Below are 27,138 nucleotides of genomic sequence, written 5' to 3' on the forward strand. Positions count from 1 at the left end.
GCTAGGCGGCGGGAAAGCGCCACCTCAGTGTGGGCGGCACGCGGGGGTGAAAGGAGGGAGGTCCCGGCCCCGCGCCCCGCTGGGAATCGGCCTTCGCTGTTGCGATTGGGCGCCCAGTGGTGTGGGCTGAGAATCGTGTGTGCGGAGGCCGCCGGGCGGGGGCGCTCGGCAGGCCTCGGGCGGCTTCGAAAGCCTAGCAGCCGCAGCCGCCGACCTCTGGGGCCTGGATTTACCTCACAAAAGGTTTTTAGTTTTGTGGGGATTTTGTTGTTGTTGTTGTTTTACTCTGGGCTGGACATTTCTAAGATTTTAAATTTTAACTAATTTGCCACGTCATTTAATCTCGAAAGACCTGACATTTTTTTTCCTCTTGAAAATGCTTAAGCTTCTGTCCCTCACTGGGAATCAAATGTTTGTCCCTTAATACTAGTAGAAATAAGTAGTAATGACAATAATTATCTTATTAACAAGAGTAGCAACCACCAATAGCGTTTACTATATGCCAGGCTCTGACCTAAACTCCTTGTCCATAGTCGTCTTCTCTTTCCAACAACCCAAGTAGGTGGGCACGATTATTACTTCCCATCTAATAGATGAAGAAACTGAGGCACAGACAAGTAATATGTGCAAGGCCACACAGAAGGAAAGTGGGAAGTCTGGATCCAATCTAAGTTGTCGGCCTTTAAAGCCTGTGATCTCACCTAAACAATTCTTACAGTGGCTCATAATAGGGTAGTGTTCTATATTTCATTCTGTATTTTATATTCTAACCCTATGGCAAGTGTAAGCCCATCCAGGCAGGCATCCAGAAGATTGGGGGGATTTTTGTGGTGCTGTGTCACTGCCCTCCAGCCAAAGACCACTAAGAACACATCTGTAGTTGAACAAGTTGGGTTTTTTTCTTGTTGCTGCTAGGAAAACGCACACCTTGGGAAACAGTGGGGAATCTCAGTAAGAGGGTGTTAGAAAGATTTATTCTAGGATTTGGGCTTTGGTTGGGTGATTTGGGGGCGGGTTCAAGGACGCAGGGCTTTGCTCTGGGTTCGGTGGTGTTAGGAAGCCAGGGTTAACACTAAAGCCCAGCTGTCAGTGCCAGGCCAGGTCCTGGATATTTTTATTTTAATATAGATTTATTTATTTATTTATTTATTTATGGCTGCATTGGGTCTTCATTGCTGCACGTGGGCTTTTCTCTAGTTGTGGTGAGCAGGGGCTACTCTTCATTGCGGTGTGCGGGCTTCTCATTGTGGTGGCTTCTCTTTTTGCGGACCACGGGCTGTAGGCACACGGGCTTCAGCAGTTGTGGCTCGCGGGCTCAGTAGTTGTGGCTTGCGGGCTCTAGAGCGTAGGCTCAGTAGTTGTGGTGCATGGGCTTAGTTGCTCTGTGCCATGTGGGATCTTCCTGGACCAGGGCTTGAACCCGTGTCCCCTGCACTGGCAGGTGGATTCTTAACCACTGCGCCACCAGGGAAGCCCCAGCTCCTGGATATTAAGGAATGCTTTTCTCTTTCTCGAGAGAATAGTGTATTCCAAGCCATCCACATCCCCATCCCTAAGGAGAAATATTAAGGAGACTCTGAAGGCTCTGCATCAGTAATGAAATGTCGTATGCATATAAAAGTGTGACTTATAAGTGATAAATTAAGGCAGGAATTCTTAATTTAGGGGGTACATGAACTTGGGGAAAAATTGCAATTTTATTTTCACTAACGTCTAACTGAACTTTAGCATTTCTTTCAATTATAGTGTAGGTAACAAAACACAGTAGTATCAGCAGCACCTGTGACTTTGTCATCCATAGAAAGCACAGTATTTTCATATCATGTTACAGTCACGGCAGATTTCTTGAAATATCGTTTCTGCTCATTACCACTTCACAAGTACAGTGATTATTAGCACTCTCGTATTATTTAATGCATAAAGAAGACACATTTCTATAATTTTGTTTTTGAAAATGTTTTGACAATGATTTCAGTATAATTGGAGTCTTTTGTAATCCCATATAGTTTATGTTATGTGTCTTAAAAAACATAGTTCGTAGAAGGAGTTTGTCCATAGGGGTCCATGGCACCAAAAGAAAAGATAAAGAGGACCTGGTTTAGTACAAGATACTAAGCAGTGACTAAGAATTTGGCAGCTGCTTCCAAATTGGAGTAATGTGTCAAAGGATAGAAAATCAGAAATGAAATCAGATCACTTACTACATGTCCTCTCACTTTACCAGGGAGGGAACTGAGCTCCTGAAAGTTTAAGGGACTTGCCCAAAGTCTCACAGCTATTCCATGGTAAAACCAGGATGAAAAGTTTTTGGAAAGCATGTAAAAACCCTCCACTCTGATAGGCACTGGGGATTCCATGGTTAGCAAAATGCCTCCTGCCTTCAACAAGCTTGTGGGGTGGCAGCCAAGAAACCAAATTATGATACAATACGAGAAGTACTGTAAAAGAAAAACATATACAGTATTATGGGACCTTGGAGACAGTAGTCAGTAGTTCTGGAAAAAAGATAGTGGAAAACTTCAGGGAAGAGGCATCAATTAGCTGGGGTCTTGAAGGATGAATTGATGTTTGCTGGTGGTAGGGAAGTCATTCCAGGTAGAGGAAATGGCATGATCAGCAGCACAGAGTCGTAAAACATTGATTTTGGCAAGAAGTTCTTGTTCTCACAGAGTATAGAGAGGAATGCTAGTGGAAAGTTGATATTTTGAGATTTGAGAAAGAATGGAACTGGATTGTGAAAAGAGTTGAATGCAATTCTAAGGAGCCTGGACTTTAGCTTGGAGGAAATGAGGTGTCCCTGAAAGATTTTAAGTTGAAGAGTGATAAGGTTGGATTATTGCTCTGAAAAGTTAACTCCAGCTGCAGTGTGGAGGATGGAAGAGACTGCAGACAGGGAGACAAGTTAGAAGGCTATGGATAGATCCACTTGTCTTTCCCACATACCTCATAATATTTGTAGTACACAAAGAATGTAAGCAACATTAAGAGATCTAGGAATAAAGACGCGGACATAGAGAATGGACTTGAGGACACGGGGAGGGGGAAGGGTAAGCTGGGAGGAAGTGAGAGAGTGGTATGGACATATATACACTACCAAATGTAAAACAGCTAGCTAGTGGGAAGCAGCCGCATAGCACAGGGAGATCAGCTCGGTGCTTTGTGACCACCTAGAGGGGTGGGATAGGGAGGGTGGGAGGGAGACGCAAGAGGGAAGAGATATGGGGACATATGTATATGTATAACGGATTCACTTTGTTATAAAGCAGAAACTAACACACCATTGTAAAGCAATTATACTCCAATAAAGATGTTAAAAAAAAAAAGAAAAAAAAAGTGTTACTAGTGACTCAAAAAAAAAAAGAGATCTATGAAACCTTCCTTTTTCAGGGGTTCTGGAATTAGCACAACAATCATAATGGCACTTGAGTCTCATCCAAACAGTGTAATAACATAGATTGTGACCTCAAATGTTTAATTTATGTATTTCAGAGTACTTCATTGTGAGGAAAATGAGTCATTCCCCAAAGACATCAGTTACTGGTGTCCCCAAATCAGATAGTCCACGCTTGGGAAAAGGTCACAAAGTACATTTGTCAAATGCTATAAAGACAAAGGGAAAACAACAGTAAGTAGCCATTTTTCGCCTGGTATCATCTTCCACAACTGGACAGTTTCCGTATGGTATTTACCCAGCTAACATCAAACACTTCTTGTTTTGTAAATTAGAGGTTTTTTGTGTGTTTTAAAAATACTTGTGAATTGAATAATAATTATAATTATAGTATTTCATAATTGACAAAGCATGTTAACACACATCTCTTTGATCCTGACACAACCCTGTGATGCAGTCTTGTTATTACATCTTATAAGTGAGGAAGTAGCAACTGGAACAAGGTAACTGATTTGCAGAAGGCTAAACAGCTAATAAATGGCATCAGCTAGTATTCAAGGGTCTGTTTCCATACTTCAGGCCTTTTCTACTCTACATCTTGTAGTCTGCACTTTGCCAGTCAACAGTGGCATTATACAGGAGTACCTACCTCTCTTTGTAGCCCTGTGAGGGGTAATGATGGGGTGGGGGGGCAGTTCTTGGAGAGTGAGATCCCTATTATCTGCCAGGGCTGGGACATGATCAAAAGTAGAATAATGCTCTGACCTAACTGGGATGAGCCTGGTTCAAACAAAGATCAGAGAAGGGAGTTTCTTTTTCTAGGGCATGGTCATCCGGTCCCAGAAGAAAATTTGGGCCTACTGTAACTTCAACTATTCTACATTCTATTTTCTTAGCACTTGAACTAGTTGGACAGTGTTTTTAAGAACTATAATGGAATCATTTTAGGTCATGGATGTTTTTAGAAAGCACATTTTTTTGATGATAAAGTTTTAGCCAGGATTTTTTTTAATCTCAAGGGAAATATTCTCAAGCATTTCTTATCCTCATTCTGACTAGATTCGGCAGATGACCAGTTCTAATTACCACATCCAAATGTTCCTCATTAGGTCAGTCTTAGGGTGGAGGATGGGGAGATGCAAGAGGAGGAAGCATAAATCCAGAGTTCCCCAAGATTTTAGGAAAATGAAAACTACTTCACAAATCTTAGGCTCTTTTTATTCCTTTCAGAAATAATAAAGATATTTCAGCTCACAGGATACAGAGAGTGTGGTTATCTCATCTTGACAAATCAATGTTTCAACTCCTTAAGTGTACAATTTGTGCAGCGGTATGTATTTTGCTTTTTGTTTGCTCTGACAGATATAATTACTTATCAAGGTAAAAGGTGTGTTAAATAAAGAAAGAATATATAACCTTTTAAAATCCCGTCTATTTGAATCTAATAATATTGCATGGGGTTATGGGATTTCTTCTTTGGTTGACTCTAAATGAATATTTCTGTATTTACTTTTTTTTTTTTTTTTTTGCGGTACACGGGCCTTTTGCTGTTGTGGCCTCTCCCGTTGCGGAGCACAGGCTCCGGACGCGCAGGCTCAGCGGCCATGGCTCACGGGCCCAGCCGCTCTGCGGCATGTGGGATCTTCCCATGTGGGATCTTCCCAGACCGGGGCACGAACCCGCATCCCCTGCAGCAGGCGGACTCTCAACCACTGTGCCACCAGGGAAGCCCTGGATTTACTTTTAACATGGGTAACTACTGTGTCTTTTTCTGAAACCAATATGATTTTTTTTAATCTATTTCTTATTTGAAGATGTGAGACAGTGATCTTCTAGCACTAAAAATCTCTGTATTAAAAGTGCCTTTGCCTTCCACCCGGCAATTTCACTTGTAGGAATCCATTCTACAATCTATGTACAGTTTCATTGCAGTATTGTTTGTAACAGCAAAGAAAGTAAACCCTATAATGTCCATCGATAGGATACTGGTTAAATAAATGTTGGTGCTTTCCTACTGTTAAGGCTTGCAGCCTTGCATATGAATCTGCAATAGAAAAATAGCTAAAATATCTCATTAGTGAAAAGGCAAGTGCAGAACATTATGAATAATATAGTCCTATTTGAATAAAAACAAAGAAACGAAGAAAAAGGTGCACATCCCCCCACTCCCCAAACAACTCTGGCAACGCTGGCAGAGTATTAAGTCTTCTTTCATATAGTACTAAATGTTCTCCTAATAAAATCACCTGTGATTACAGTAATCTATAATTAGTAATAGTCACATTAAGCGAATTTTAGCAGCTCTGAAAAAAATGATAAACTCTGAGAAATGTGTACACTTTTTCACTGTCTGACCCACAGACCCACTGCTTTATTTATTTTTTAAATTTATTTATTAAAAAAATTTTTTTCCCTCTTGCATCTTCCTCCCTCCCACCCTCCCTATCCCACCCCTCTAGGTGGTCACAAAGCACCGAGCTGATCTCCCTGTGCTATGCGACTGCTTCCCACTAGCTAGCTATTTTACATTTGGTAGTGTATATATGTCCATATATACACTACCACTCTCACTTTGTCCCAGCTTACCCTTCCCTCTCCCCGTGTCCTCAAGTCCATTCTCTAGTAGGTCTGCGTCTTTATTCCCATCTTGCCCCTAGGTTCTTCATGACCATTTTCTTTTTTTTTTAGATTCCATATATATGTGTTAGCATATGGTATTTGTTTTTCTCTTTCTGACTTTCTTCACTCTGTATGACAGACTCTAGGTCCATCCACCTCACTACAAATAACTCAGTTTTGTTCCTTTTTATGGCTGAGTAATATTCCATTGTATATATGTGCCACATCTTCTTTATCCATTCATCTGTCGATGGACATTTAGGTTGCTTCCATGTCCTGGCTATTGTAAATAGAGCTGCAATGAACATTTTGGTACATGACTCTTTTTGAATTATGGTTTTCTCAGGGTATATGCCCAGTAGTGGGATTGCTGGGTCGTATGGTAGTTCTATTTTTAGTTTTTTAAGGAACCTCCATACTGTTTTCCATAGTGGCTGTATCAATTTACCCCACCAACAGTGCAAGAGGGTTCCCTTTTCTCCACACCCTCTCCAGCATTTATTGTTTCTAGATTTTTTGATGATGGCCATTCTGACTGGTGTGAGATGATATCTCTTTGTAGTTTTGATTTGCATTTCTCTAATGATTAATGATGTTGAGCATTCTTTCATGTGTTTGTTGGCAATCTGTATATCTTCTTTGGAGAATGTCTATTTAGGTCTTCTGCCCATTTTTGGATTGGGTTGTTTGTTTTTTTGATATTGAGCTGCATGAGCTGCTTGTAAATTTTGGAGATGAATCCTTTGTCAGTTGCTTCATTTGCAAATATTTTCTCCCATTCTGAGGGTTGTCTTTTCATCTTGTTTATGGTTTCCTTTGCTGTGCAAAAGCTTTTAAGTTTCATTAGGTCCCATTTGTTTATTTTTGGTTTTATTTCCATCTCTCTAGGAAGTGGGGCAAAAAGGATCTTACTGTGATTTATGTCATAGAGTGTTCTGCCTATGTTTTCCTCTAAGAGTTTGATGGTGTCTGGCCTTACATTTAGGTCTTTAATCCATTTTGAGGTTATTTCTGTGTATGGTGTTAGGGAGTGTTCTAATTTCATTCTTTTACATGTAGCTGTCCAGTTTTCCCAGCACCACTTATTGAAGAGGCTGTCTTTTCTCCACTGTATATTCTTGCCTCCTTTATCAAAGATAAGGTGACCATATGTGTGTGGGTTTATCTCTGGGCTTTCTATCCTGTTCCATTGATCTATATTTCTGTTTTTGTGCCAGTACCATACTGTCTTGATTACTGTAGCTTTGTAATATAGCCTGAAGTCAGGGAGCCTGATTCCTCCAGCTCCGTTTTTCTGGTGTACTGTCACTTTGCCATGCCCCCTCTGTTATTTTCAATAGATTGTGCCTGGGCAGGGTACCGCATTCCATTTATAGCACCATCATCTCTTTCAGGAACATCATGTGACACGTGAAATTTTGAAGAAAGTGAGCCCTTTTGAGGCTGAGCTTGTTAAAGATCCTTGCTTGAAGTGTAAAGTTAGATTCAGGTAATGTTTTTATGCTGATTTACTTCAAGCAGTGCTTCGTTAATGTGAAGGAATCTTAGAAATTTATTTTCTTAAGTCCTCATATGTAATTACAAAGTGAATGTGTTGTTCTTATTTACATTTATTATGTGAATAAACTGAGGCATGACTCTTGGGCCAAATGTTGCCTTGAAAGTAGCTCTCATCTCTCATGATGTGTTCAGTCTGACACACATATGAGAATAACTGTGAGCACACATGCCAAAGTGTGGCTCTTTCATACTCTGTGATCCGTTTCATGACCAGTTCTTTTTATGCTCTGGTATAGCTTTTACCCTGCATGCAAAAAAATATGTGAATGATCTTAAGTACAAGGAGGAGAAGTGACAGCTCCAAACCTGATGCCAAATGACTAATTTTGGTCTTTATTTCAGATTTAGTGGCGAAACATTTCCACCTTTCATCGTGTTTAAAATTTTTCTTCATACTGAAGGCCTTGGTTACAAGTATTTCAGTGGAAAAAATTTACTAAAGCCGTCAAGTGAGGTGATGTTTCATGATGTAGAGTTTGTGTTAATTTAGCTTTTTAACATCTATGTGGTATCTGAATTGCATTCAAAGTATACAGACTATGTTATTTCACCATTAAACAGCCCAGCAAGCAGGTAGTATTTTTTTAAGCATCATGTTTCAAAGTGACTCTGTTTATTAGCTAAAAAAATATTTGGAATGAATTTCTTATATAAGGCCCTAAAATATACCCATCAGTTTTCTTTGTATGAAAATTTTGGTTTGCTAATAATGCATTACAGTGGCCTGTTGGTCAGGGCTTTTTAATTATGCAGAACATTTATGCAATTTTGTTTTAATGGTATTTTATCATTGTTTCTTTGATTCTGGTAGCATGTTTAGAAAAAGTGTGCTAGAGTATTGAAAAGGAACTTTTAAAACGTTTATCCTTTTTTATATGAGTTCTCATACTTTTAACTTTCGTGAATATTCATCATAATTGTGTCTACAGCATAGGACTCACCTGAGGATCTTATTAAAATGCAGTTTTTGATTCAGTAAATCTGGGACGGGTCCTGAGATTCTGCATTTCTACCAGCTCCCAGCAGCTGCCACTGCTGCTGATCCATGTACCACATTTTTAATAGTGAGGATCTACAGCATAGGTTTTATTCCTTTGACCCTTATATATGACTATAGTCGAGAAAATGTGTACATTCTCATATTTAGCCTTTTATAAACCACATATCAAAGGTTGTTTTCTTGTAGCCTTCTGGAAATATCTTACATGAAAAGTATGACCCACCTGAAATCATCAGTAATGGCATGTATTCAGGATAGAAGACCACACAGCCTGGCAGTTTCTGACCAGATCCAGCATGTGCAGCATATATTCTCTGAAGAATATTAGAAAAGGAAAAGAGACTGCTTTTCTATGTCTTCTCAGGCAATATCAGAGAAAATTTAGCTTGGTTTCAGAAATGTATCAAAAGGACTAGTGGTTTCATGTGGAATATGGTATTTCAGAAACATTAATATTTGTTCATTTGTATAGAATGACTTCAAATGGGAAAGTAGATGTTTATTCTCCATTCCAGAGATAAATTCATGCCACATTTATCTACAGAATAAGCTTATAGTTGTCCCTATAAAATTTCATCAACTGTTGCTTTTCTGAGGTTATATAATGTGGCTTTTTTAGGAACTGAAATTTTCCCAAGACAGCTCCTGGCAGACCCTGCTATGCCCAGGCTGGAGCAAATGAGAACCTTAGAGGCCATGACTGGAAAGCACTGTGTATATATCAAAATTCATTAAAATGCTGTATAATAACTTAAATTTTATTTTAATTACAAAGTAACTGTTAAAAGAAATAGCACAGAGATTTTTTTTTAAAGGAAAATATGCCTTTATGCCTTTCTTCTTTGTGCTGCAACTTTCATTCACCTTGGGTGATCACTGTTAATAGTTTATTGTGTATGCTTCATATTTTTCCATAAAAATACACATATTATTGCACATATTTTTCCATAAAAATATATTTTTATTTAAATATATTTTAAATATTTTCATTCTTATTTTTAAAATGTGATTATACTATTCAGTTTGAGTTTTTCACTAAACATTATAAGGGGTTACAAATGATCAGAACATACCCAACTTGGAGAGAACAGGTTACGATTCCTTTTTCCTTTAGTTCAGGTTGAAAACAAATTCTGGCAATTCTTGGATTCATAGTTAATAGAAAGCCTGTAGAAATGGAAATTTTCTCACTTTAAGTTTACTCAACTTTTTTGCTCTTTGAATGTAGACACTGTGTCTTTAGCAAACTGATACAACTTTACTAAGTTTATTTATTTCTCCATGTGAAAGAAATAAGTCAGTTGTAGTCCATTCAGATGTTTAATCTAAGTTCATTTATGAAGGAGGGGAGTTTCACCAATTCTTTTTGGTTCCATCTTTTCCCTCGTTCTTATATCCAATTCTAGTTTCATTTCCTTCTCATTTTCCAACAGCATTTCTCATGTATTTACAAACACACACACACACACACACACACACACACACACACACATACACACACACAAAAGCAAAAACAAGTGAAAGGATGTAGAATAGCCTGAATAACTTTGGAGAAGAAGAACGAAATTAGACTATTTACACTACCTGATTCCAAGACTTAAAATGCTATAGTAGAGGGCAGACAGCAGAAGCAAGAAGAACTACAATCCTGCAGCCTGTGGAACAAAAACCACATTCACAGAAAGATAGACAAGATGAAAAGGCAGAGGGCTATGCACCAGAGGAAGGAACAAGATAAAACCTCAGAAAAACAACTAAATGAAATGGAGATAGGAAATCTTCCAGAAAAAGAATTCAGAATAATGATAGTGAAGATGATTCAGGACCTACGAAAAAGAATGGAGGCAAAGATAGAGAAGATGCAAGAAACGTTTAACAAAGATCTAGAAGAATTAAAGAACAAACAACCAGAGATGAACAATACAATAAATGAAATGAAAACTACACTAGAAGGAATCAATAGCAGAATAACTGAGGCAGAAGAACAGATAAGTGACCTGGAAGACAGAATGGTGGAATTCACTGCTGCAGAACAGAATAAAGAAAAAAGAATGAAAAGAAATGAAAACAGTCTAAGAGACCTCTGGGACAACATTAAACACAACAACATCTGCATTATAGGGGTCCCAGAAGAAGAAGAGAGAGAGAAAGGACCCGAGGAAATATTTGAAGAGATTATAGTTGAAAACTTCCCTAACATGGGAAAAGAAATAGCCACCCAAGTCCAGGAAGCACAGAGAGTCCCATACAGGATAAACACAAGGAGAAACACACCGAGAAACGTAGTAATCAAATGGGCAAAAAATAAGACAAAGAAAAATTATTGAAAGCAGCAAGGGAAAAACGACAAATAACATACAAGGGAACTGCGATAAGGTTAACAGCTGATTTCTCAGCAGAAACGCTACAAGCCAGAAGGGAGTGGCATGATATACTTAAAGTGATGAAAGGGAAGAACCTACAACCCAGATTACTCTACCCAGCAAGGATCTCATTCAGATTCGATGGAGAAATCAAAAGCTTTACAGACAAGCAAAAGCTAAGAGAATTCAGCACCACCAAACCAGCTCTACAACAAATGCTAAAGGAACATCTCTAAGTGGGAAACACAAGAGAAGAAAAGGACCTACAAAAACAAATCCATAACAATTAAGAAAATGATCATAGGAACATACATATAAATAATTACCTTAAAGGTGAATGGATTAAATACTCCAACCAAAAGACACAGCCTTGCTGAATGTATACAAAAACAAGACCCATATATATGCTGTCTACAAGAGACCCACTTCAGACCTAGGGACACATACAGACTGAAAGTCAGGGGTTGGAAAAAGATATTCCATGCAAATGGAAATCAAAAGAAAGCTGGGGTAGCAATACTCCTATCAGGTAAAATAGACTTTAAAATAAAGACTGCTACAAGAGATAAGGAGGGACACTACATAATGATCAAGGGATCAATCCAAGAAGAAGATATAAAAATTATAAATATATATGCACCCAACATAGGAACACCTCAATACATAAGGCAACTGCTAACAGCTATAAAACAGGAAATCGACAGTAACACAATAACAGTAGGGGGCTTTAACACCTCACACCAATGGACAGATCATCCAAAATGAAAATTAATAAGGAAACACAGCTTTAAATGACACGATAGACCAGATAGATTTAATTGATATTTATAGGACATTCCATCCAAAAAGAGCAGATTACACTTTCTTCTCAAGTGTGCATGGAACATTCCCCAGGATAGATCACATCTTGGGTCACAAATCAAGCCTCAGTAAATTTAAGAAAATTGAAATCATATCAAGCATCTTTTCTGACCAAAACGCTATGAGATTAGAAATCAATTAGAGGGAAAAAAACCGTAGAACACACAAACACATGGAGGCTAAATAATATGTTACTAAATAACCAAGAGATCACTGAAGAAATCAAAGAGGAAATCAAAAAGTACCTAGAGACAAATGAGAATGAAAACACAATGATCCAAAACCTATGGGATGCAGCAAACGCAGTTCTAAGAAGGAAGTTTATAGCTATACAAGCCTACCTCAAGAAACAAGAAAAATCTCAAATAAACAATCTAACCTTACACCTAAAGGAACTAGAGAAAGAAGAACAAACAAAACCCAAAGTTAGCAGAAGGAAAGAAATCATAACGATCAGAGCAGAAATAAATGAAATAGAAACAAAGAAAACAATAGCAAAGATCAATAAAACTAAAAGCTGGTTCTTTGAGAAGATAAACAAAATTGATAAACCTTTAGCCAGACTCATCAAGAAAAAGAGGGAGAGGACTCAAATCAATAAAATTAGAAATGAAAAAGGAGAAGTTACAACAGACACCGCAGAGATACAAAGCATCCTAAGAGACTACTACAAGCAACTCTATGCCAATAAAATGGACAACCTGGAAGAAATGGACAAATTCTTACACAGGTATAACCTTGCAAGACTGAACCAGGAAGAAATAGGAAATATGAACCAACCAATCACAAGTAATGAAATTGAAACTGTGATTAAAAATCTTCCAACAAACAAAAGTCCAGGACCAGATGGCTTCACAGGTGAATTCTATCAAACATTTAGAGAAGAGGTAACACCCATCCTTCTCAAACTCTTCTAAAAAATTGCAGAGGAAGGAACACTCCCAAACTCGTTGTATGAGGCCACCATCACCCTGATACCAAAACCAGACAAAGATACTACAAAAAGGAAAATTACAGACCAATATCACTCATGAATATAGATGCAAATATCCTCAACAAAATACTAGCAAACAGAATCCAACAACACATTAAAAGGATCATACACCATGATCAAGTGGGATTTATCCCAGGGATGCAAGGATTCTTCAATATATGCAAATCAATCAATGTGATACACCATATTAACAAATTGAAGGAGAAAAACCATATGATCATCTCAATAGATGCAGAGAAAGCTTTTGACAAAATTCAACACCCATTTATGACAAAAACTCTCCAGAAAGTTGACATAGAGGGAACCTACCTCAACATAATAAAGGCCATATACAACAAACCCACAGCAAACATCATTCTCAATGGTGAAAAACTGAAGGCATTTCCTCTAAGATGAGGAACAAGACAAGGATGTCCACTCTCACCACTATTACTCAACATAGTTTTGGAAGTCCTGGCCACGGCAATCAGAGAAGAAAAAGAAATAAACGGAATACAAATTGGAAAAGAAGAAGTAAAACTGTCACTGTTTGCAGATGACATGATACTGTACATAGAGAATCCTAAAGATGCCACCAGAAAACTACTAGAGCTAATCAATGAATTTGGTAAAGTTGCAGGATACAAAATTAATGCACAGAAATCCCTTGCATTCCTATACACTAATGATGAAAAATCTGAAAGTGAAACTAAGAAAACATTCCCATTTACCATTGCAACAAAAAGAATAAAATACCTAGGAATAAACCTACCTAGAGAGACAAAAGACCTGTATGCCGAAAACTATGACACTGATGAAAGAAATTAAAGATGATACCAACAGATGGAGAGATATATACCACGTTCTTGGATTGGAAGAATCAATATTGTGAAAATGGCTATACTAACCAAAGCAATCTACAGATTCAATGCAATCCCTATCAAATTACCAATGGCATTTTTTGCAGAACTAGATCAAAGAATCTTAAAATTTGTATGGAGACAAAAAAGACCCCAAATAGCCAAAGCAGTCTTGAGGGAAAAAAATGGAGCTGGAGGAGTCAGACTCCCTGACTTCAGACTATACTACAAAGCTACAGTAATCAAGACAATATTGTACTGGCACAGAAACAGAAATATAGATCAATGGAACAGGATAGAAAGCCCAGAGATAAACCCAGGCACAGATGGTCACGTTATCTTTGATAAAGGAGGCAAGAATATACAATGGAGAAAAGGCAGCCTCTTCAATAAGTGGTGCTGGGAAAACTGGACAGCTACATGTAAAAGAATGAAATTAGAACACTCCCTAACACCATACACTAAAGTCAAAATGGATTAGAGACCTAAATGTAAGACCGGGCACTATAAAACTCTTAGAGGAAAACACAGGAAGAACACTCTTTGACATAAATCACAGCAAGATATTTTTTGATCCACCTCCTACAGTAATGGAAATAAAAACAAAAATAAACAAATGGGACCTAATGCAACTTAAAATCTTTTGCACAGCAAAGGAAACCATAAACAAGACGAAAAGACAACCCTCAGAATGGGAGAAAATATTTGCAAACGAATCAACCGACAAAGGATTAATCTCCAAAATATATAAACAGCTCATGCAGCTCAGTCTTATAAAAATAAACAACCCAATCCAAAAATGGGCAGAAGATCTAAACAGACATTTCTCCAAAGAAGACATACAGATGGCCAAGAAGCACATGAAGAGCTGCTCAACATCACTAATTATTAGAGAAGTGCAAATCAAAACTACAATGAGGTATCACCTCACACCAGTTAGAATGGACATCATCAGAAAATCTACAAACAATAAATGCTGGAGAGGGTGTGGAGAAAAGGGAACCCTCTTGCACTGTTGGTGGGAATGTACATTGATACAGCCACTATGGAGAACAGTATGGAGGTTCCTTAAAAAACTAACAACAGAATAACCATATGACCCAACAATCCCACTACTGGGCATATACCCATAGAATACCATAATTCAAAAAGACACATGCTCCCCAGTGCTCATTGCAGCACTATTTACAATAGTCAGGTCATGGAAGCAACCTAAGTGCCCATCGACAGACGAATGGATAAAGATGTGGTACATATATACAATGGAATATTACTCAGCCATAAAAAGGAACTAAATTGGGTCATTTGTAGAGACGTGGATGTATCTAGAGACTGTCATACAGAGTGAGATAAGTCAGAAAGAGAAAAACAAATATTGTATATTAATGCATATATGTGGAACCTAGAAAATGGTACAGATGAACCGGTTTGCAGAGCAGAAATTGAGACACAGAAGTAGAGAAAAACATATGGACACCAAGGGGGCAAAGCGGCTGGGAGTGGAGGTGGTGGGATGAATTGGGAGATTGGGATTGACATGGATACACTAATGTGTATAAAATTGATGACTAATAAGGAAAAAAAATACATAAAAGTTGAATGGAAATATAAAGAAAAAAAAACGCTATAGTAATCCCAGCGGTGTAGTGATGGCAAAAAGGCAAACATGTAGATCAATGAAATAGAACAGACAGTTCAGAAATAGACCCACATATATATGATCAGTTGCTTTTCATCAAGGGTGTGAAGGCAGTTTAAATGGTGCTAGAACAATTGGATAACCATGTGTATAAAAAAGAGATCTCAATTCAGTTACCTACTTTGATGATCTATTTTCAGAGCTATGCTTATTTAAAGAGGGTTGTCACTATTGTAGTCCACCAACTATATTTAGAATATCCTAAAGCCTTGCTACTCAAAGTGTGGTCTGCAAAGATAAAAATAAAAAAAATTTAAAACAAAAATTTTTTTTTAATAAATAAAAAATAAAATAAACAAAGTGTGGTCTGCAGACCTGCAGCAATGGCATCCCCTGGAGCTTATTAGAAATGCAGGCTGTCAGGCCCCACCTCACACCCACTAAATTAGCCTATGCATTTTAACCAGACCCCCAGATGATCCTAGGCACAATATAGTCTGACAAGCACTGTCCTAAAGGTGCCCTCCCCCATGACCTGGACACCTCTGGGTAATTGACAATTCTTAAACATGAACATCCAGTAATTGTTATTTTAAATTGAAGATCCCTGTTCTTTTTGAGGATTGGGCATTTATGTAAAAAGGAAAAACGTTATTAATAATAGCAGCCCTTATTGAGCACTGTCAAGTATGATGTTAAACATTTAATGTGCATTATCATTTAATTCTCATAAACTCTAGAATGTAGATTCTGTTATTGTCTTCATTTTAAAAAGACTAAGTAACTTGCCTAAGGTCTCACACCTACAAAGTGAAGGAACTGACATGAAGACCCAGTGAGCCTGACTCCAGAGCCCATGCTCTTAACTACTTCTGTGTCAGGAACCCTGGTAAATACATTCTCTTATATGGCCCCCTGATAACTCTGATGAGGTACATGTCATTCCCATTTTGCCTGTGTGGAAGCTGGAACTTGGAGAGGCTCGTCCGGGCCAGAACTGAGACTTCACTTCTACATATATCTGCTTGACAAGCCTAACTGTAGATCTTGCCCAGCAGGTAGCCGCAGAGCTGTGGGGGAGTGATGATGGCTATCAGGGGAGGAGTCAAATTTAGAGATGCCCGCCTCTGACCCTTTGAGTCGCCCACCAAGAATGGAACCTTCCTCTTGAATCCTAGTCTGATTGGCTGCTCACCTGGAATCGTTGCCTAGTTTTCACCCTTCCCTTTCTCCTGGGGCTGGGCTCTTTATTCCCATCCCTTCCTATCCAGAAGGACTTTCCTGAATCTGGCCATACACGGCCAATGTCTGAGAAAGAACATCTTGACCACTGGAGGGCAAACTTTTTTCAAACCCCTGTCACAAGTGGGCAACAAGCCTGCCCTGTGCTGCCAGGCATGGGGTTTTTTTGGCTGAGAGACTGAGATGGGCTTGACAAATCTGAGCCACACAGCTGAGGCACTGTATGAATAAGGAAACTGGGGCTTGGAGAGATTGGTGGTGGTGGCTGAGTGGAGTAGAGTAGGAACTGACAAGAAATACCTTTTCTAAGTAACTTGAGCTAGTAAAATATAGTTATCTCTAAAGAAATTCGCAAGGCAGAAATTATAGGGTTTTCAGACCTGTTCTGCGTACAACTATTTGCTTTTACCTTTAGTGTCACTGTGGGGATGGTTAATTAGAACCCACAGGAAATAAATTGCAAGAAAGCATAATGGAGATATGTGCCAATACTGCCTTTTCTTTAGATGCATAGTGTTTAAAGAAACTAATGAAACGGAAAGCCAAAATGATCTGCCTAAAGGAAGGTTCCATCACATTTTTAGTAAACTGTTTCTGTCCCTTCGATTTAGTGCATTAGGAATCAAACTACAACCATTTGAATATTTTCTTTCACTTTCCCTATGTGTCTGTGTTCTAAGCTTTGGAATTTAAATAAAGAAATAAATAGGAAATATTCTGGATAAGAAAAGTGAGACTTGGAATAAGAAGTACATTAAGGCTTGCTATTATTTTGCGTGTTAAGTAAAAACAGATTCCGAGTTTTAGTCCTGTCTCAACCACTATTCTATAGTCTTATATCAGCATTAAAACACAGAGTTCCCATACTTTCACAGTATCACATTCTGAGATACAAAGGAAAAAAGAAACTGATCTGGAATCAAATGATGCTTGAATTTTCATCTACGCCAGTCTCCCTTCACATAAGCATAACCTTTGTGGCCAGAAGCACAGATATGTAATATAAATATGTATTAGAATAGTCAGCACATACTTACGGGGGGTGGGAAGGAGGGTGGGGAAGCACTTAATTCTCTATTCACAGTCTATGTATATTGCTCTTAGCACAAGGATAGGTATACGTGGAGGGGTGTGGTGCAAATACAGCCAGACTGGATTCGAGCCTCCATGTTTTCTGTGATTCTTCTGTCTCTGCCCTCTCAGGTGCTTTCCTTGAGTAGAAAATGTTGACATTTGTGAGAGAAAAAAAAAACCTTTGTTTGCTACTCTTTTGCTACTGAGAAAAGCCTAAAGGAGAGGGAGGTCTCAGCCCTCTGAAACGTACATGTTTCCATTTGAGGGCGAGATATTAACAGCCACATAAAAGAGAGCTGGCCCCAGTACCTTTCATTGCGGTTCCTAGGGCAACCTGTTTAATAACCAGATAAGCTTTCTCTGCATTGACAGCATGAATACGTTAGCGGTTTGTTTTGTTTTTTAAAGGAAAATAATGTCCTCTGAGGATTGTGGACTCCGCTACTCCTCTAGCTACATTTTAAAACTATTTAGATATGGTTATGGAAACAAATTTTAAGTGGTTTAAAAATCTATATAATCTTTTCTTTGTAAATACAGTCTTTTTATTGAATAGCAAGCTACTAGAAGAAAGGAACAATATTTGATGCATTTGTCTAAAAAAATATGTAAAGTGTGTGCTGATAGTTATTGCTATTATACTACTATTTTAAAAGTATTTTTTTCCTCTTTATAGGCTGTCGTTGATGCTTGTAAAATAATGGGGAAAAAGAAATTTTATCATCAAATTATGGAAGATGAACGTCTTTTCCAGAAGTTCAAAATAACTGATGAAATAGATATTGTCACCCTGAAAGATTACATGCAAGTAAGGAATTTAGATTTGGATTTAGATATTGCAATTTAGATATTGAAAACAACAAAATAAGCCTCGTGACCCTATCCTCCAGGAAGAATCATGTATCAGTTTACTGTGGTGAAATACACACAATATAAAATGTATCATTTTAAAGTGTACAATTCAGTGGCATTAAGTACCTTCACAGTGTTGTGCAAACATCACTACCGTCTAGTTTAAGAACCTTTTCGTCACCCTGGAGGAAACCTCACATCCATTAAGCAGTCACTCCCCATTCCTCTGTCACTCCAGCCCCTATCAGCCACTAATCTGCTTTCTGTCTCTCTGAATTTGCCTGTTCTGGACGTTTCCTATTAATGGAATCATATAGTATGTGGCCTTTTGTGTCTGGGGAGTGATAGGTAAGGAATGTAGGGTTTTTTCCAGGGGTGATGGAAACGTTTTGGAATTAGTAGTGATAGATATTGTGAATTTACTAAAAAAAAAACAAAACACTGAATTTTATACTTTAAAATGGTAAATTTTATATTATGTGAATTTTATCTCAATAAAAAAGTCAAAAATAAATACATGGTGCTAAAAAGAGTACATGACGGGGATTTGACCTAGTAAGGAAGGGGTCTATTATTGTTTCGATGCTTTCTGCTACAAGGAACAGAATATCCCCAACCACAAGAGGCTTAAACAATAAAGGACATTGTCCCGTGTTAGGGAGTCCCTGGACAGGTGCGTCCTGGGATAGCTAGTGTCGCAGCTCAAGGACATCAGGGTTGTTGGTCAGCTTCACTACAGTCCTCTCAGCTTCCTTCACATAGTAACAAGATGACTATCACATTCTCAACTACATTCAAAGGCAGGAAGAAGAGGACTCAGCATCTTTTTCTCTAAATCTCAAGAAGAAAAATCTTTCCCAGAAGCTCCCAACAGACTTCCTCTCAGGTCCCATTGGTCAGAACTGGATCACATGCTCCCCCTAAACCAATCACTGTAAAGGGAAATGGGATCGTTTCCCATGATTGACTTAGAACAATCATGGTTCATGTGCTGGGGCCTTCCTTCCCAGAGCATATGTCTGTTCCATATGTGAAAAAAAAAATCAGGGCTCCATAAGTAAGGGAGAAGAGGGAAATGGGTGATAGGCAGGCAATCAACAATGTGTCACAGCCTCGGTCTGCGGCTGAACGGGTGGTGCACCCCAGGCAAAGGCTCTGTGGCAGGACAAACTGCAGGGCATGAAAGCAGGTTTGTGGGCCTGGAGAAGGGAGAGCACGGAAGGTGTGGTATGCAGTCAGGCTAGAGGGCTGGTAAGAGATCATGATGCAGGGCTTTTGACCATAGTAAGGTGTTTATTTTTTTCCTTGATTGTGTGTGCAATGAGAAGCTGGTGCAGTGTTTCGGGAAATGCGGTGACCTAATCTAATATGTGAAGGGACCCATCTGGCTGCAATGGATTATAGATAAAGGATTAGAAGACAGCAAGAGCCTCCTTCTAGTTTGGAGGTTCCTGCAATATTTTAGGAGAGATGGTGGTATCTTGGTTTAGGGCTGTGAGGCTGGAGATGCAAGAGATAACTAGAGAATAAAAGCAGTGGGCCTTGGGGACAGAGAGGTAAGCTAAAAGAAAGTGTCCAACATGGCTTCTAGGTTTCTGGTTTGTATAACTGGTCAGACAGCAGTGCTGAATCAGGGAACTTAAACTAGATACCTGAATAGTAATAATAGCAAATGCTGGTGTAATAACTCCTTTTATTCTCATAACAACCCTAAGAAGCAGGTACTATTATTACCCCTGTTTTATAAGTTCTAAAGAAACAAGGGATCCCAAAATTCTAGCTCATAATAATAATAATAATATATGGCCTTAACTGTTCACCCAGTTGCTTGCATGTGAAACATGAAATTAATGCGGTGCTTTAGAGACTCCCAATTGTGTTATCTTTCTTTTAGAGCCTTAACCTTGAAGATTTGGGGACTGAACCAGGAAATAAGTAGAGCTTGGGGATGTCAGCTATCTTTGCTAAGGACATGGGTGGCATACTTCCAGATTGTCCCTATGCCAAGGATTGGTGTCATAGAAAGAAGTTCCCAGATAGACATATTGGAAGAGAGAGATCTGATGATCGCTGACATTTATTGAGCCCTTTATGGACACAGCATTGTTTTTAGCTCTTTAAATGCATATTATCTCCTTTAATCTTCAAGTTTGTAAATTATGTGACCCTTTAAGAGATGAGGAAAATGGAGCTTAATGAGATTTTTAAAAACTTACTCAAGGTCGTATAGCTAGCTAATAGGTGCAGAGCAGATCATAGACAGTTCTGAGATGTTTACCCATTTTACCATTCCACTATCGGGAAATAAAATATACAGGCAGTCCTCGCTTTGCATGGTAGTGCAGGGCCATAAAAGCTGAAACCATGCAAGTTGAAACCATGCAGAGCAAACTTAATCATCAATGGGAAAAATCGTGATTGTTCTGTGCCTTTAAAAAAATCTTATCGAAACATTAAAAACTCTCTTACTCTCTGTTATAAATATATAGGAAAATGGAAAAAAGCAAAACATTTATTTAGTACACTATAATTTAAAACATTAGAAACATTCAGAATTTAAAATGTTTTATTTCTTTGTAAAAAGCTTATCAACTGTGAATATACTAGAAACTATTGAATTATATACTTTAAATAGGTGAATTATATGAGACGTGAATCTCAATAAATCTGTAAAAAAATCGTTTTATCAAGAGTAGTTTAAACAGTGCTTACCTTCTTGTTCTCATATAATTTACAATAAGGAGTGAGCATCTTCTCTATGCCCTGGCAAATTGTCATACTCCTTTCTAAGTTTGGATCACCCGCCAACATTTTATCCTCTGTACTTTTATTGGCCGCACCACGCAGCTTGCAGGATCTTAGTTCCCTCACCAGGGATCAAACCCAGGGCCCTGGGAGTAAGGGCACCGAGTCATAACCATCGGACCGCCAAGGAATTCCCTATCCTTTGTACTTTAAATGTTATGAAATGTTTCAGAGCTCCTTTAATATGAAGCTTCTTTTTTGCCAACATTACTTCCTCTGAGAAAACTTTACCCTTTTCAGCAGTGCCATTTTCCCCATTTATGTTGATAAGTTCACCTTCACCAAATTGGTCTAGCAGCCTCGCTGCAGTGTCTTGAATGATGGCAGTGTCAGCATCCCCATGGTCACCTATTTCTTCTAGAACTCTATTTACCTTTGATTTGAATTTCACTTCCAGCTTTACCACTTTTTCTTTCTTTGTTTGACCTTTCCCTCTTTTTTTTTTTTTTTTTTTTTTTTTTTTGTGGTACGCGGGCCTCTCACTGTTGCGGCCTCTCCCGTTGTGGAGCACAGGCTCCGAACGCGCAGGCTCAGCGGCCACGGCTCACGGGCCCAGCCACTCCGCGGCATGTGGGATCTTCCCGGACCGGGGCAGGCGGACTCTCAACCACTGCACCACCAGGGAAGCCCTGACCTTTCCCTCTTTTGATTATCTTTATTTGTAAAATGTCATATAGGTTTATCACTGGGAGACAAAGAGGTAACACAATTACACACTTTGCTGTCTGTGAGTGAACTAAAAAGCAGATCTACAGTGACCAATCACTGACACACTTCGAAAGAACTGACGTGATTTGTCATTTATCACCATGCACATCTGTTATTTATGTAGTAATCTATGGACTGAAGAGCTAGCAGCAGAGTTTGTACTTTATGCATTTAACTCAGTTTTACTGTGGTAACTGAAATTTGAACTGTGTTATTGAAGGACTGAGCTTATTTGACTAAATGGTGGTGATTGATTGAAATTCGTGCATGCCTAAATGATACAAAGGGAGCACTGCCTGTATGTGTGTGAGTGCGAGAGCACAAGAGGGAGAGAGAGAGAGTGTACGTGTGTTATACCCTAAATGCCAGGATTGTAGCTCCTCCTGCCCTATTCCTATCTCTTAAATGAACATTTATAAGGTTGAATTGATTATATATATTTATATTTTTAAATTCCTAATTTGATATTTTAAATTAAAAAGAGGGCTTCCCTGGTGGCGCAGTGGTTGAGAGTCCGCCTGCCGACGCAGGGGACACGGGTTTGTGCCCTGGTCCGGGAGGATCCCGCATGCCACGGAGCGGCTGGGCCCGTGAGCCATGGCCGCTGAGCCTGTGCATCCGGAGCCTGTGCTCCGCAGCAGGAGAGGCCACAGCAATGAGAGGCCTGCGTACTGCAAAAAAAAAAAAAAAAAAAAAAAAAGTGGGATTTCTACAAATACTCCAAATGAAAATAGTGAAATTTGCCACTTAGCACCAGAGGTGAACTAATTATTTCTAAAAAGGTTTGTGCAAATGTCCTTTCAATGCAAGCATGTCATGAATAAGTATTGCCAGGTATGTAGATCACATAGCTATTTTCAATTTTCAGGCCCATCCTGAGTTTAATTTATCTGAGTTATATTTGCCTTAAAGATTTAGTGTTTATGCATTAAATAAATATTTAATGAGCGTGGTACTATGTGCATGATACTGTGTGACAAGGATCCTGCCTTGTCACAGTAGGGGAGCTAAAACATACACAGATAGCTAGAACATCAAGTAGTCAGTAATAAGAGTCATAGAAGTGAGATACCAATACAGTTCAGAGATGGGATCAAGGAATGCTTTTGCATGAAGTAATATTTGAGTGGATCCTTGGGAAATGTGTCAAAAACATTCGAGAACACCACAGCCAATCATGCTTAGTTATTTTTTCTATATAGTATTCCAGTCTTCTGGATAAGATCCCTGCATCTTCTGGTGGCAGAAATAACTACTGGCGAAGATTAAATCTCGAAAACATTCCTAGGACAATGATAATGTATGACATAGTTTATTATGCGGAGTCTGGAATAATCTCAAACCGTCTAAAAAAAGAAATGAAGTATCTATTACAAAGACCAAAAACAGAAGAGATGCGTCAGCACCAGCTACAGATTGTTTCTCAAGTTAGGTAAAAAGTGATCCTTCACTGGGGTTACAATACTAGGGGCATTTCTGGAAATGTTCACATTCTGCCAAATAGCTCATGAAAAATAATAACAGAGCATATGGGGAAAAAGGGGTTGGGGCAGATTGCTCAAGACTTATGCAGCTTTGCAAACAGAGCACTAACGAAAAGGACAATTGGTACCTGGGAAGATACCTTGTACCACCAGACAGGCCACCACAGCAAATATAAAAAATGTACAATAGAGTGAAAATCTGGTGGCTCTTTCATTAGAGCAGGTAGTGGGCACCGAGACAGTGCAGATGGAAGTGGAGCCCTGGGCCAATGTGGTGGCCTTTTAAGTGGACATGAGAGGCAGTGTGACCTGCCAGGAACCATGAACCGCTCAAGGCAGGGAGTAGGCAAGAGGGCAGTAAGGGTGGATCGTGTGTGTGTGCGGGGGAGTGCCTCTCTGCGGAGAGAGCCCTAGGTGCCGGTGCTCATTCTTGTTTTCATGAATGCAGCCAAAAGGGCTCCCTTTGCCCATGCTGCACAGAGGAGAACTTTTTCCTTTTCTGCTGAAGGTTATAATTCTAGTCTTGATATTCTGGCTCCCTTTGCAGAGGATAAATTGCATATAAATTACAGTGACATTATTCCCTTCTTTACCAATAACATGTGCGCCATTTCACATTATAAAAGAACATGTTGTAGCAAAATAGACTGTATTATGATTTGAAACAACATGGACAGACTATGACTGCACCAGTTATCTTCCTTTTTTCTTTCCATTACCAAGTCTCACCTAGCCCATCTTATTTACAAATTAAGCTTTTTTTCTTAAGAAAAAGAAAGAGATAATAAGACTGAAGAGGACCTGTTGGTAGTCTATTTTCACACAGTCATATTTGAAATGAAAAATACTCCTTTAGTACATGAAAAGACACTGGTGACCCACTGTCAGGCAAACACACTGGTTGTTTTTTTTTCAGGAGTAGAGATGAGTGGGTGCTGACCCAATAACATAATTTAGCCCATTTATTTTATGATCAAGGCTATACATTTGCCAGACAGATGGCCTAGTGTAGGGCGCAGTCTGTCATCATGAAATAGATTTTCTCTAACTCATCCGTCTAAGCACTGAATATGGAACTTAACTCTGTTACCACCAAGGTCAAATAAATGATGTAATTTTCTCTGCCACCATATATAACTGTAGGCTCCCTGCTATTTAGACTCATGCTACTGATTATCCTAGAATGAGTCACTTAAAGAACCAAATAAGTAGCCAAATTCTAAATCAACTGAAGAGGGAAAAGTACTTTCTTAACGGCTCCTTTGAAGGCAGTTCAAAGTTTGGGATCTCTCAGAAGCAAACCCTGAGGTAAGTATTTGAGTATGAGTAGTTTATTTGGGAGGTGATCCCAGGAACCACTGATGAGAGGGGTAGAGAAGTGAAACAGGGAAGAGCAGGCAGCCAGAACAGTGTATGTTAGCAAGCAGGTTGTCACTGTGGGTAACTGGAGCTTAATCTCTCCTGGGAATGTCCTGGCCAGTGTAGAACACACAACTCAAGTTATCCCACAGAGGGGAAGGGAGTTGGGATATGTATACACCAACACCCATCAGTCACTGGTTAAGGGTAGCTTAGGAGGGGAGGTATTAATTCTGGGGCCCTTTCCCTGCACAAGGGCTCTTGTTTTCATAAGAAAGCTCTCAGGCTAAGTGAGGCCAGTGTGTGCTATGGCCCAAGGGGACTATGAGCATGGCACCAACTGTGTCTGGTCCCAACACTGATAAAAACAACCTGTTTCAACCATTATGAAATTTAATACTTTTTGGTGTTAGTATATAGTATATCTTTTAAAAAGATTCAAATGGCTACTACACGGTATTTTCCCAGAAGACTGATTTTAAATTGATATAACATTTTATAATTTTCACTATCATTGTTGTAAACATCATCTATACACCTTCATAAGTGGCAAAGAACTATGCTATGTAACTCAAGCAGAAATGATAACTTTGGCCTAAAAACTTACGTGCAGTATTGCTCCAAGCACTGAGGTCTAGGATATATTTACCAGAGGATGCTTTAATAAAATTTGGAACTTGCTTAAATTTAAAATTTTATTTTGTACAATTTTTCTGTCTATACTACAAATATTTTCTAGGTGCCCTTCATCCTTATCAAGTCTTCAACCTTTATATCGGCCCTACCAACAGCAAAGTCAAATTAAACACCTGGGACGTCGATCCGAGCAAGCTCAAATGAAAGTTGAAAAAATGAAAAAAGCTTATAAGATGGCTAAAGAAAAAATTGCTTCTGCGGGAACTGTAAGTTTAACTTGTACTGAATTCATTGTTTTGGACAATATTCAAACTGTAAGTAATTCTACTTCCTTAAGTAGAATTTTCCAATCTACAAGTTCAAGGATGAAACACATACATTTGGTATATACCTTGGATAGTATAAAGCTACATTCCTCTTGGTAACGCATATTTTAAAAATTCTTAAACAATATGAGTAGCTATTCTGATAAATACCAGCCATTTTGACTCCACATGAGCATGAGTTGGCAAAAACCCTATTGTTTCTGTATATTGGCACTGTTGATTCAGCACATCGCTAATAGTGCTTTTCTCAAAGTGGAAGTCATTTCTATTTACACTTATTAAGACCTGTAGTGTGGAAAGTCGGCTTCAGTATACTACATTGCAGGAATATTTACAATGAACATGTATTCATGTTTTACTTTGTAATTTTTTAAAAATCTGCTATATATTTTTTTGAGATGAGGCTAAGTGTGAACAGTCAAATATAAAAAACATAAAATAGTAAAAACCAAATATAAAACACTTTTCGCTTTTATTTATAATTCTACCTAGCAACTGAAAATGGACACACCGGGTACAAAGCAAAACGAGACGATGGTCTTCTCCACCCCATTCTTTGACATTGTAAAAGTTAATGAGCTCATGTCAGATGACGAATTGGAAGAAGAGGAAAAGGAATTATTTGCCTGGTGTCAAGACTTGTATATTAATAATTCTCCATCATGTTAAAGAACAGCTAATTGACAGAAAACCAGGTTATTCAACAACCTGCTTGTCTGTCTATAAATGATGAGTATATGCGTTAAAGGAAAACAAAACATAAACAAGCACTCAGTATGCTCTCTTAACCAAATGTGTGACAGATTTTAAAGCCCTTTTAGTATTACCATAGGTACAAGTATTTTTTACTAACAGAATTTTAATCTAAATAAATTAAATTAAATCAACTAGATGCCCTCAAACTAGCTGTATATGGTTTTGTTCAAGAAATGGTATTTCGTCCCTGGTACTTTTATTCAATTGTGATTTTCCTTCATTTAAAAAAAGTATCGAACAGGCCATGCTTAGCATAAATATTAGAATTCACAGAATAAAAGGCTGCTCTTGAGTCAGCCTCCAGTGTCTTTTTTTTTTCTGTAGCATGTTGTTTTTTACAGAACAGCTTGTGATTGACCTATTCTGAGTTATAATAAAAATAATAATGAATTTGTTGCTACAGTAGGCATGACATAGCATACCTAGTCATTACTGAGCATTGTAAGCACCTGGGGCAGAATGTTGCATCTGCTTCAATGTTGTACTTTGTATTTTTTTAAGTGTAAAGACTGTTTTGAGTAATATTTATCAATTTCCTTTTAAACTGATAAATTCTCATTCCTGATGTAGTACAAATTATTGATATTTTTTTTGATCCAGGCTATTAGATTATATCAAACCTTACTTGAG

At 38.5% G+C, this 27,138-nt stretch overlaps 1 protein-coding gene across 1 annotated transcript; it reads left to right on the forward strand.

The window, feature by feature from the left end:
- CXHXorf58 (chromosome X CXorf58 homolog) lies at positions 1 to 27,138 on the forward strand. The gene is made up of 9 exons (XM_033411449.2): positions 1 to 243; positions 3,490 to 3,625; positions 4,622 to 4,721; positions 7,405 to 7,499; positions 7,913 to 8,024; positions 18,259 to 18,390; positions 23,150 to 23,379; positions 25,530 to 25,692; positions 26,245 to 27,138. The coding sequence occupies exons 2-9, from the start codon at positions 3,510 to 3,512 to the stop codon at positions 26,419 to 26,421; spliced, it is 1,125 nt and encodes a 374-aa protein (XP_033267340.1). The 5' UTR covers positions 1 to 243; positions 3,490 to 3,509; the 3' UTR covers positions 26,422 to 27,138.

The sequence above is a fragment of the Orcinus orca genome, chromosome X (assembly GCF_937001465.1).
Source record: "Orcinus orca chromosome X, mOrcOrc1.1, whole genome shotgun sequence".
Lineage (NCBI taxonomy): Eukaryota > Metazoa > Chordata > Mammalia > Artiodactyla > Delphinidae > Orcinus > Orcinus orca.

What these genes read in the sequence shown, in the direction of transcription:
- CXHXorf58 (XM_033411449.2), top strand. Translation starts at nt 3,510, where the DNA reads ATGAGTCATTCCCCAAAGACATCAGTTACTGGTGTCCCCAAATCAGAT. An exon ending in AAGACAAAGGGAAAACAACA is followed by an intron (nt 3,626 to 4,621) that starts GTAAGTAGCCAT and finishes TATTCCTTTCAG; the next exon opens with AAATAATAAAGATATTTCAG. An exon ending in CCCTGAAAGATTACATGCAA is followed by an intron (nt 18,391 to 23,149) that starts GTAAGGAATTTA and finishes TTTTCTATATAG; the next exon opens with TATTCCAGTCTTCTGGATAA.